The 11,479-nt window shown below is 38.8% G+C and overlaps 3 protein-coding genes across 3 annotated transcripts; all 3 read right to left on the bottom strand.

The window, feature by feature from the left end:
- Positions 1 to 451: 451 nt before the first annotated feature.
- Positions 452 to 966, bottom strand: LOC128861712 (vitelline membrane protein Vm26Ab-like). The gene is made up of 2 exons (XM_054100052.1): positions 899 to 966; positions 452 to 836 (listed from the first exon to the last, which is right to left on the bottom strand). Exons 1-2 carry the CDS (start codon positions 908 to 910, stop codon positions 486 to 488), a joined length of 363 nt encoding a protein of 120 aa, XP_053956027.1. The 5' UTR covers positions 911 to 966; the 3' UTR covers positions 452 to 485.
- Positions 967 to 5,543: 4,577 nt separating this feature from the next.
- LOC128860740 (pupal cuticle protein C1B-like) lies at positions 5,544 to 6,064 on the bottom strand. Its single transcript, XM_054098453.1, has 2 exons — positions 5,999 to 6,064; positions 5,544 to 5,922 (listed from the first exon to the last, which is right to left on the bottom strand). The coding sequence occupies exons 1-2, from the start codon at positions 6,008 to 6,010 to the stop codon at positions 5,587 to 5,589; spliced, it is 348 nt and encodes a 115-aa protein (XP_053954428.1). The 5' UTR covers positions 6,011 to 6,064; the 3' UTR covers positions 5,544 to 5,586.
- Positions 6,065 to 10,784: 4,720 nt separating this feature from the next.
- Positions 10,785 to 11,319, bottom strand: LOC128860739 (pupal cuticle protein C1B-like). The gene is made up of 2 exons (XM_054098452.1): positions 11,241 to 11,319; positions 10,785 to 11,171 (listed from the first exon to the last, which is right to left on the bottom strand). The coding sequence occupies exons 1-2, from the start codon at positions 11,250 to 11,252 to the stop codon at positions 10,833 to 10,835; spliced, it is 351 nt and encodes a 116-aa protein (XP_053954427.1). The 5' UTR covers positions 11,253 to 11,319; the 3' UTR covers positions 10,785 to 10,832.
- Positions 11,320 to 11,479: the final 160 nt, after the last annotated feature.

Below are 11,479 nucleotides of genomic sequence, written 5' to 3'. Positions count from 1 at the left end.
AAAAACTAATATCATCACTGTTATAAAGGAAGCAAAATTATTCGAACCTGGTAAAAGAGTTAAACCAAAAAAATAAATACGACAGCAGTAAAATTTTGGAAAACGCGCAGTGCCACGCTTCTTCTAAAATTAAAAGGAGCAGCCGAGTGCAGTTCAACGAATTTAATGTTGTCTGGATGCTGTACTTGCTAGTTTTCCGACAAAAACAAAGATCCATTTTATATCTATATAACCATGACACATTTTGCGTTTATGGCGGTGAGACATCCTGTGACTCCTAACTAGATTCTAGAAAGGCTCCAAATCTGACTTGGAAAGTGTTTCACAATTGCACAATTTCCAATCTTGCTGAACTAGTGCCCATCAACATCCCTATACAAACGAACGCCAAATACTAATTGCATAATGAATAAACACACATATTTTTCCTTTCCTCAATTTATGTAATCCCCGGCTTTATTTCGTTCGTTTCATTAGGATATTATCTATTTCTTCAGCACAGCAACGGCGGGTGCGGCAGCGACAACTGGGGCAGCAGCATAAGCAGCTGGGAAAGCGGCGGAGTGAGCAATTGAGTGAGCTGAGTAGCTGCTGGCGTATGGCGCAACGTATCCAGCATAGCCGGCGTGGTAGGCAGCGGCCACTGGAGCAGCATAAGCAGCGGCTAAGGGCGCGGCTACGGGAGCAGCATAAGCGGCAGCTAAGGGAGCAGCGACTGGAGCAGTATAAGCGGCAGCAACTGGAGCGGAGTACGCAAGAGCGGCAGGTGCAGCCAACAGACCGGGCTTAGCAGCACCGAAGGCAACAGCGAAGAGAGCGAGGAAGCAGACAGTGAACTGTAGGAAGAGAGAAGAAATTTTTACTTACATTTTTTTATTAAATATTTCACTAAATTTACCAATTTGAACATTTTGTAGGTTTTGGTTTTTGTTGAAGACTTCTTTACAATCGAAAAGGTTTGCGAATTGTGATATCTATTGTCAACATTTGCTTGGCTTTTATATGAAACGCTTTCCACTAACCGCAAACGCATTATTCGCATTTTTAGTGATCGCCTTCAATTACCAAAACAACGGACTTAAATTGCTAAGTAGACAATGGTGCGTCACAGATTGCTACCGACACTAGTTTTCAACAGTTAATGCTAATAAAATTGTTGTTAGTGTAATGTTTTTACGTACTTATAGTATACTTTCGACAATGAAATTTGCATGCATACCGACAAAAACGTTTTTGCTAGGCTGATCATTGATTAAACCCTGAGCGGGTCTGCATTGGTATTCAATAGCAAAAAAGTAAATAAATCTGCTAATTGATATTTTTAAGCCTATTTTAATACGAGTTAGCCCAACGGCTCATAAACACACTATGCGTATTCTTTACTTCTTTGATTTACTCAACTTTATTTCATTCCCACCTTTTGATGCTCAATGCGTTAGTATGCAGCTGTGTTTATAAGATGGTCGATATTAAGTCAGACCTGAACTTTGGAATATAAGCTACGATGAAATCCTTCGAATAGAGATGCCTGAGGATGTGCATTTAGTGGGCTACGCAAATGACATTGCAGCTGTAATAATCGCCCAAAACACTGACGAGGCCAAAAGGAAGTTAAATCAGGTGATGATCTGAGTTCAGACATGGCTAGAAGACCATGGATTAAAGTTGGCCGTAGAGAAAGCAGAGCTAATCCTTCTAACGAGCAGGCGTATCCCATTAGAAGTAGACATACAAGTATTCGATGCCCCTTTATCGACAAAAAGAGTGGTCAAGTACCATGGCACCATGTTGCCACTGGAGCTGCCAAAGTAAGCGGCATGTTAAGTAAGTCATGGTAAACCTTGGAGGTCCAACGCAGAACAAGCGAAAACTTTTAATGGACACGACGAACTCGATTCTCTTATACGGATGCGAAATATGGGCAGATTCGCTAAGGGTGCAATCCCGGCGGAAAACTCTGCAATCTGTGCAACGCACCAGTCCTCTCAGAGTGGATTCGTCATACAGAACAGTATCTGAACCAGCGTGTTAGTTATCAGCCTATAGATATCCCTATAGATATTCTAGCACAAGAGCCCAAACGGAGATGGGAGGCAAAAAACACAGGAATCACAGTACCACGCTTCTCCGATATTAGAGTTCAAACGCTCACACTTTGGCAGGCAAGATGGAACTCTGAACGGTATGGTAGATGGACAGCGAAACTAATACCCGATCTAAAAAAGTGGGTAGAAAGAAAGGACGGTGAGGTTAGCTATTACCTCACACAGTTTTTGTCCGGACATGGGCCCTTTCGCAAGTATTTGTGGCGAATGGGAAAAGTGAGCCAATCAAACTGCATATATGGAGATACTGAGTATGATGATGCGAAGCACACCTTCTTTAAATGCGAGAGGTGGAACGTAGGGAGAACAGGTCTGCAAGGAGCTATTGGTGTATTTAGACCTGAAGAAATTATCGAAAAAATTATGAAAGACGAAGGAAAATGGAATGTCGTCGCAAATTTTGTGGAGGATATTATCCGAAAAAAGAAGCGCGAAATTGAAAGCTATGCTGAAGAGCAAATTGATTCGAGAGACACGCTAAGGTCACGCGCTACCCCCCTCAAATTTAAATAATAGTTTTCCATTTCTGCATTCACCATTTCCTTGACTTTGTTAACGTTTTCATCCGTTGAAGACGTTGAAGGGCGATGGGCGATCTGGGCAAATCTTCCACGACTTCTCGGCCCTCTGCAAAAGCCTTATACCACTCGTAGACCCATGGTTTTGATAAAGCACACTCTCCATAGTCTTTCTGCAAGATTTTCAACAATTCGGCAAACGAAATCTCGTTCAAAACATAAAATTTAAGACAAATTCTTTGTTTGATATTTTTATCCATAGTTAAAACCGCAGAGCACACCTACGGTTCACTGATATAATAAAATGCCAAAAACAAGCTAATTCACACACCACGTTAAAACTCTGCGACACTATAGAGGACAGTTGTACCAACATTCCAGCAAAAAAGATGTAGACATGCCATGTGTAAGGCGCGCTTTTTAAATGAACAATTCCCGATAAGTTTTTGACAGAATGTATATATTTCTTAAACTAGATTAAATTTAACCACGATTACTTCTCAGTTTCAGTTCCTTGAAATCGCGCAAATTTATATTTGTTAAAACCAACATACACTGAGAAATAAACAGAAAAAGGAATTTTCTATTGCTATATAATCTGAAAATCATCAACAACTGAAACATGGAAGCTCTGATGCACATTTACAGGTAAAACTATTATAGCGCTTGGTATTTCTCCAATTGAATTCCTCCCCGCCATATCCTTTGCTTTTATTTTTCTAATTTTTATTGTACGCTCATTTTCAGGTATTTCTAATAAGGATTCTAGAGATTGATTTAAAATCTAGTGATATGAAGTAATTTAATTAATATTTCCTACCACATGAAAATAATACACCGAGTGTTATATTAAATAACATATAGTATTAAAGTTTCTATAATTCTTGTGCATTCAACTTTTGGGTCTAAATTTGCGTGCACGCTGGGCACGGTAAACGCGGCCGTCTTTCAGATATGCCGTTTTTTAAGACCTTCGAGTAAATGTGTAAGTGAAATTACATCAAAATTTTATAATATTAGTTTGTGGAAAAAGAAATCCTTTATTTTCTCGGTAGGTGGCTGTAGTGATCGGTATCTCGTAAACAATTTAAAGCTTATGGTAGTAGTCCGGTGTAACGACTGAAATTTCGACGTTTTTTCATGAATATTTTTTAAAAAGAAAATAAAAAGCGATCGTTTTAAAGTATTTACATGTTTTTATTGGTATTTGAAGTATATAAAAAAATTTTTTTTAAAGATAATTTGATATTAATTTGTTTAAAATTTTTGACGTCAAAGTGGAGTCCTTAAAAAAAAGATGAGTTGGTTCGGGGAAACACACAGCCTTCCAAAGTCATTTGAATTAAAAAATTTAAAGAGATTATTATTCGGTAGACTTCATTTTAGGTCCCGAACCTAAAATATACATAAAAATAAAAAAACAAACACAAAATGGCGAACTTGTGAAAAAAGTTCTCAAAATCTAATTTTTTTCTTCATAAATTGTTTAAATTAAAGAGTTTATTATTAAAAAATTAAATGTTTTAAAGATCCGGGATCTAGAAATGTGTGTCTAGAATAACGGATGCATATTCGGTGCATTTTGCAGGTTTTCTTTGATAAAGACGGAAAAGCAAGCCGGGCCGCTGAAATTGGGAATAGTGTTTATGATGGCTATACTGTAACAGCCAATTAGTGCAATTTTAGTGCAAGAAGCTCGATGTTTGGGTGCCACACCAATTAACACCAACAAACATGATGAAACGTATTTTCATTTGCAGAACCTTGGCCAAACGGAATGAAATCGCCCCTTTTCTGAAACGGATGGTGACTGAGGATGAGAGCTGAGTCACATGAAGCATGGTCAAAGCATGGCGGAGCAGCTCAAACAGCGGCCAAAGCCAGGAAGGTTCTGCTGTGTATTTGGTGGAGTTGAAAGGAATAATTTATTGTGCGTTGGTTCTGGTTGGTCAAACGCTAAATTCAGATCTCTACTATCAACAAGTGGACCGTTTGTAGCTAGCGATTGGCCAGAAACGACCAAAATTGGCTAACAGAACAGGTGAGGTATTCCATCAGGTCAACGCAGGGCCACACACGCTTGTAGTGGCTCGTCAAAAACTCCGGGAACTTGTTTGAGAAGTTTTAATGTATCCATCATATAGTTCGGACCTGGCACCAAGCGTTGCCACCTTTTTCTCTCATTGCAAAACTTCCTCTTTGATAAGAAATTGGTATCAAGAGAAGTTTATGAAAATCAATTACTCGAGTTCTTCGCAAATAGGGGTCAAAAGTTCTATGACGGAGGCATTATAAAGACATCTTTAAAATGGCAATAAGCTGTGCAACACAACAGTGCATATTTTACCCAAATCGGAGAATCCGAAACATCTTAAATAAAGTTTTGAATTCTACGTACAAATAATAATGATTAGACTAGCAAACGTGGTAGTAAGTGCGTTTGTACTATATTTCATACTTTTTTGCTTTGCTAAGTGAAAGTAGAGCATATAAGAATGTGTACATCGGACCGTTTTCTTGTGCGGCGGGGTCAATGGCTCTGTAATTAATTTTTCATGAGTCGAAAATTTAAATTACTTAAGCTCCAAACTCAGCCACTTACAGCTATTGTAGGAAAGAAATAATGGATACATTTATCTTACGTATGATTTTGTAATTGCTGTTGGTCCGATCTTGATGATCCCTGCTCCTTCTTCTGTCCACTTCTATTGATGTGGTTGGATAGAAGATTCAGTGATCAATTTAATGGGGACATGTGAAGAACGAAAAGGTGAAAAATGGAAGATCGTATATCTATAGTACTATTAAGTTGAATGAAAGTCGTGCTACACAATGACAGTAAAAAGGAAACTTTACAGCAAGGAATAAAAATGAAATAAATAAAACACAAATTTTTCCATTTAATTTTTAAATAATTTTCGGCTTTTATTTACACTATGTAGTTCGATTCATCAGGATATTATCTATTTCTTCAACACGGCAAGCGCGGGCGCAGCAGCGGCATAAGCAGCTGGGAAAGCAGCGGAGTGAGCAATAGAGTGAGCTGAGTAGCTGCTGGCGTATGGCGCAACGTATCCAGCATAGCCGGCGTGGTAAGCAGCGGCCACTGGAGCAGCGTAGGCAGCGGCTAAAGGAGCGGCTACGGGAGCAGCATAAGCAGCGGCTAAGGGAGCAGCGACTGGAGCAGCATAAGCGGCAGCAACTGGAGCGGAGTACGCAAGAGCGGCAGGTGCAGCCAACAGACTGGGCTTAGCAGCTCCGAAGGCACCAGCGAAGAGAGCCAGGAAGCAGACAGCGAACTGTAGGAAGAGAGAAGACATTTTAACTCATTTTTTACTACATTTTTTTTTTTATTAAATATTTCATTAAACTTACCAATTTGAACATTTTGTAGGTTTTGGTTTTTGCTGAAGATTAGACTTCTTTACAATCGAAGAGGTTAACGAATTGTGATGTCAATTGTCAACAAACCCCAAGCTTTTATAGGAAATTCGTATTGAAAACGTATTTGCCTAAGCTATAATTGCCTTGAAAGACCTTGAAGTCGATAAAGGTACGGATTTGTACTACCAAGTAGTTGCTGATGCATCACTGCTTGTGATCAATATTGCCGTTACAACATGCGAAGAGCTGGCTGCCCTTGCTACTACAATTCGTGTGAGTATTTTATTTAGCTTGTTTAGCTTGCCTGGCACGCATTCGCATGAAGTTAGGTCAGTCACACATCGATAGTAATTCCAAGCCTTGCATTTCAGTGCTTGAATTGACACTATAAACAAGAAATTGTACTGAATATAGTTTTTTTTAGATGTTGGGCATTTATGATCAGAAAGAAATCTGATCTAACTATGCCCTGCAAAATATCCTATTTGAGTTAAGATAAACGGTTTGATTTGAAAGCATATAAATGACCCGATCACTAGTGTTGTAAAGTGAGAAAATTATAGTGCTATGAATAGGCACCAGGAAAGTACTTGGGGCATCCCAGCTAACCATCAAATTGTTGGAAACACACATAAAAGCGAGGCGCCCTCACACTACATAGGTAATAGAAGTGGAATTTTATTCGGTAAATCAGAAATTTTACAAAAACAAAATTTACCACAGAAGCTTTTAAATAACGAATAACAACTTTACGATCTCCGTATGAAAACTCCTAATATAATTTAGGAATATAAGTTCGTCTATCCAAATCCTTGATTGTGATCTCCACTGTTATGTGATGAGATTGAATCGCATTATTCAATTAAGGGGATAGGTACCTGTAAACGGTCATATAATATTTTCCTAAATTTTCATTAAAATTATTTAAAATGAAAAAGTAAATATATTTTTTTCAAAATTGGCATACAGTTTATATACATTAAAATAATATAATTTTTTTTATTTTAATAATTTAAAATGGCGGATGTTCACTCGGCCGCCGTAGCCGAATGGGTTGGTGCGTGATTACCATTCGGAATTCACAGAGAGGTCGTTGGTTCGAATCTCGGTGAAAGCAAAATTAATAAAAAAAAAACCATTTTTCTAATAGCGGTCGCCCCTCGGCAGGCAATGGCAAACCTCCGAGTGTATTTCTGCCATGAAAAAGCTCCTCATAAAAATATCTGCCGTTCGGAGTCGGCTTGAAACTTTAGGTCCCTCCATTTGTGGAACAACATCAAGACGCACACCACAAATAGGAGGAGGAGCTCGGCCAAACACCTAACAGAACGCGCCAATTATTTATTTTATTTTTATGTTCACTCAATTCTTTGAGGAAGGTCGCATCGGGGCTTCTCAATCGGCGGGCATTGTAGCATCGCACAGTGCGGCGGATTCCCGAAAAGCTGGCCAAAACTCAAAAAATTAAGTAATATAATTGATTCAAAATTTCTTACTCGGGGGTTGTCGAGGCCGCTGATTACGAATTTGATCTTAAAATTTTGAAAATCCACCCCCTTCCACCCCTATTGGCCACCCCCTCACGTGAAATAGCGTATATTCAAGAACATAATCAAGATGCACTTGTGCACAAAAAATAGCATAAAAGCCAAGGTAACAAGTGGTAGCAGCTGAATCTTGTTTTATTCAGTAACCATTACTTTTTTGAGTAACCTTTAATAGGTTTCAAAGCAGCATATGACGGCGTTGTATTACTATACAGTTTGAAAACTCAAATTTTATAAAAAAAATTGCAAAAAATGTATCTACGAATTGCTGCAGCTAAAAATTTTGTGTAGAGGTATTGATACGTATTAAAGATTTCTCGTATTTTACTAACCTTCCGAAGATGATTCCATTTGGTTTTGTTCAATTTACTCCATTACAAAATCTTTCAAATGTGTACAACTTTCACTATTCATCGACAGTAATACGATGCTCAAACGAAGGCCACGTTGCGACTGAAAATACAGAGGATACTTAGGGTACAGGACGTTGCTATGAGCGGTGTTCACTACTCAAGGCATTACTGTAGCCAACCCAAAGACAAAAAAACTCTATCTAGAAACTTTTTTTTTCGACTTTTGGCCGGCTTTTTGGGAATCGGCCGCACTGTGCATCGGAGTCAGTGACCTGAATACAAAAAACGAAAATTTTTTTTGTTTGTTAATGTCATAATTTCTATATGAATTAAAAACAAATGGGGGAAAAAATCGCGGAATAAGATGCTTAAAAAAATGAATTTTGGGGCGAATTTGCCGACTATTTTTGCTTCGAAAAAATTATTTTTCCACATAGAAAGTAATATCAAAAATAAAATGTGTGCAAAATTTCAGGGAGATCGGTTAATAACTTTCCGAGTTATCGTGTACACCAATTCGAAAAATATAGTTTTGAGAAAAACGCGTCTAAAGTTTGAATACAACGTAACTATACCTCTCCCAGCGCTCGAGCACAAAGAATAGAGTCGTCACGGTTGACGATAATATTATATAAGGAATGCTTAAATTTACTTTCTAAAATTTTTTTGACATATTCTTAAAGGATTATATAAACATTTTATGAAAAAAAAAATCTTTTTTCGAAATTTTACAAGTATCTGTCCCCTTAAATTGGAAAAGAAAATCGAGGGTTTTTTTCATTCCGATAGTTTTTGGAACACCTACAGTTTGTCGCAGCTTATATAAGGCAGCATACGCCGCAATACTTTGTATACTAAAAGGATTATGGACAAAATTAAAACACCACTTTACAAAGTGACGAATTTAATACAAATAATAAATTTATTTCACAAACTTTAACTTCCTTGGTGTTTTGCTAATAAACGGTTTCTTATGAGCAACTCGTTCATTAAAGTCGTGTTTACGCAGCATTCGACGAATAGTTTGCGCACTGCATGTTTTTCTTAATTCCTGTTGAATACTTGCAGCCAAATTTGGAGCAGATAATTTGGGATTTATATTCACTTTCGAAAAATATTCACCATTTTTATAATGGTGTAGTTCCAGTTCTCGTTGCTAAATACACTCACCGATATACGTCCATACATAAAATTTCGATTCATTTCCATCACAGTTAATCAGGTTAAAGGTGGTCGGCCTCTGGAGGCAATTTCTCAAAGGACACGGTAGCATTTTTGGGCAGTTAACACCATATTTTACCGAACTTCGGACAGATCTCGCTATCTGCAAACTAGAGTTTGAGGGTCGTACTAAGACAATCTTTCCAAATAGACCGGACTGGAACGAGGTGAAAATCTACACCGAAATTTGCATCTCTATCTTCATTGACGGCTCCAAGATGGAATCGGCAGTCAGAGAAGGGGTGTTCTCTAAATCAACCAATTTATCTATCTGGATTCCAGGACATAAGAATATAGAGGGAAATGAAATTACTGATGACCTTGTCAGGATGGGGACTGAATTAGCCTCAGAGACCTCTTACCCGGTCATCGGCATCCCATGGACAGTTATTGAAGGGAAATTGCAAAACTTATTTCTCAGGAAAGCGGAGAAAGATGGAGTTGCACTTCTGAATGTGCTATTGTCTTTCGAAAACCCTTTGGCCCTAGACCAATGAACGGAGGAGTCAGAATGTTCAGGGGACTCCACGCCATTCAAGTTCCAAGCTCGTAGCAGTGTTTACCGGCGAGAAAATCAGCTTTACCATTTAACCCCCATTGTATGCTGTATCAATCTTTCAGAGAAGATGACTGTTAAGCACTTTCTCTGTAAACGTCCGGGTGTGGCAATTAGACTATTGAGGTCACTGGGTGTTCCTTACTTCGACAGCCTGGGGCAGTGCCCCAACCTATATCCCATCAATTTTCTCCATTACATCAACAGCTCTGGCTGGGTGTAGATATGTGCCTATTGGAGATCTCATAATGGAATAAAAATAGGCTTAGGGAGTGGCAGAGTGCTACTTCAACCATTTCGCCTACCTAACTACACAATTACACACAAACTTGATTTCCTTTAACTATGGCGTAGATCTACATCCTTAACGCAACTTAATAAAGAATTTTTGTATCCGTTTAATTATATTTATACATGAGGGAGGGCCGTCGTATCATCAGTATCATCATCAACTAGCGATTACAGCTCAGGTAGAACTTTAACTTCGTCCAAAATCCTCTTCTATTTTGCTTGATTGACAGCAATATACCCACAGTTCCTACTCTTACCCTTTTCAAATCGGCTATAACTTGGTCTAGCTAGGTTAATTTTGGATATCCTCGGCCCCGGATTATGAGGGAATTTATTCACTTATAGGTCCTTAACTTGAATTACCAAACTTTATTTGAGAAACAGAAATTGAACACGAAGAGTTCATAGTACTATTAAGTAGGACACCCTATCAATGGGTCCTCAGATCTAGACATAGTGGAGGAGATTTTGACATCATATGCATAGAGCAGCAATTTTGGGTGCAAGAAGCAAGTACTGATGTTATTAAGAAAGGTAGCGAATACAAACAGGCATTTTAATCCATTTGAGAAAAGTAGAACAAAATCCTCCTCTTCTTGAGTAAAATCGTATGACAAACTCTACCGAACGCTTTCGTAAAGTCTGCATAGGTGGTACTCACTTAGAATCCGCCTCTAAACTTCCACGGCAACCTTAGAAAAAATGGCAAGTTTAGATATCAACAGATCTTTCTTTCACAAAACCTATTTGCCTATAAATTGAATCGTCGTCATAATTAAACACACACTTTCTTCTGTTCCATACTTTAGGTAATCTTCAGCTTTATTTTAATCTCGTTCGGTTCCTCAGGATATTATCTATTTCTTCAACACAGCAACGGCGGGAGCGGCAGCGACAACTGGGGCAGCAGCATAAGCAGCTGGGAAAGCAGCGGAATGAGCAATTGAGTGAGCTGAGTAACTGCTGGCGTATGGGGCAACGTATCCAGCATAACCGGCGTGGTAAGCAGCGGCCACTGGAGCTGCGTAGGCAGCGGCTACTGGAGCAGCATAAGCGGCAGCTAAGGGAGCAGCGACTGGAGCAGCATAAGCGGCAGCAACTGGAGCGGAGTACGCAAGAGCGGCAGGTGCAGCCAACAGACCGGGCTTAGCAGCACCGAAGGCAACAGCGAAGAGAGCGAGGAAACAGACAGCGAACTGTTGGAAGAAAGAATAAATTTTAACTGATACTCAATTTGTGTTTGGTCAAATGTTCATTAAACTTACCAATTTGAACATTTTGTAGGTTTTGGTTTTTGTTGAAGATTAGACTTCTTTACAGTCGAAGAGGTTTGTGAAATGTGATGTCAATTGTCAACAAACCTCACGCTTTTATACGAATACCTAATTATGCACAAATTATGCCCATTGTCGTGTTCGCACCATTAAACCTTGAAGGCACGGGGTTGAACTACCAAGCAGGTAGTAAAAGTTTAAAATAGTTGAAGAAATTTAACGTTGTAGTT

This window comes from Anastrepha ludens, chromosome 4, assembly GCF_028408465.1.
Source record: "Anastrepha ludens isolate Willacy chromosome 4, idAnaLude1.1, whole genome shotgun sequence".
Taxonomy (NCBI): Eukaryota; Metazoa; Arthropoda; class Insecta; order Diptera; family Tephritidae; genus Anastrepha; species Anastrepha ludens.
This window is presented reverse-complemented; position numbering and strand designations above follow the sequence as displayed.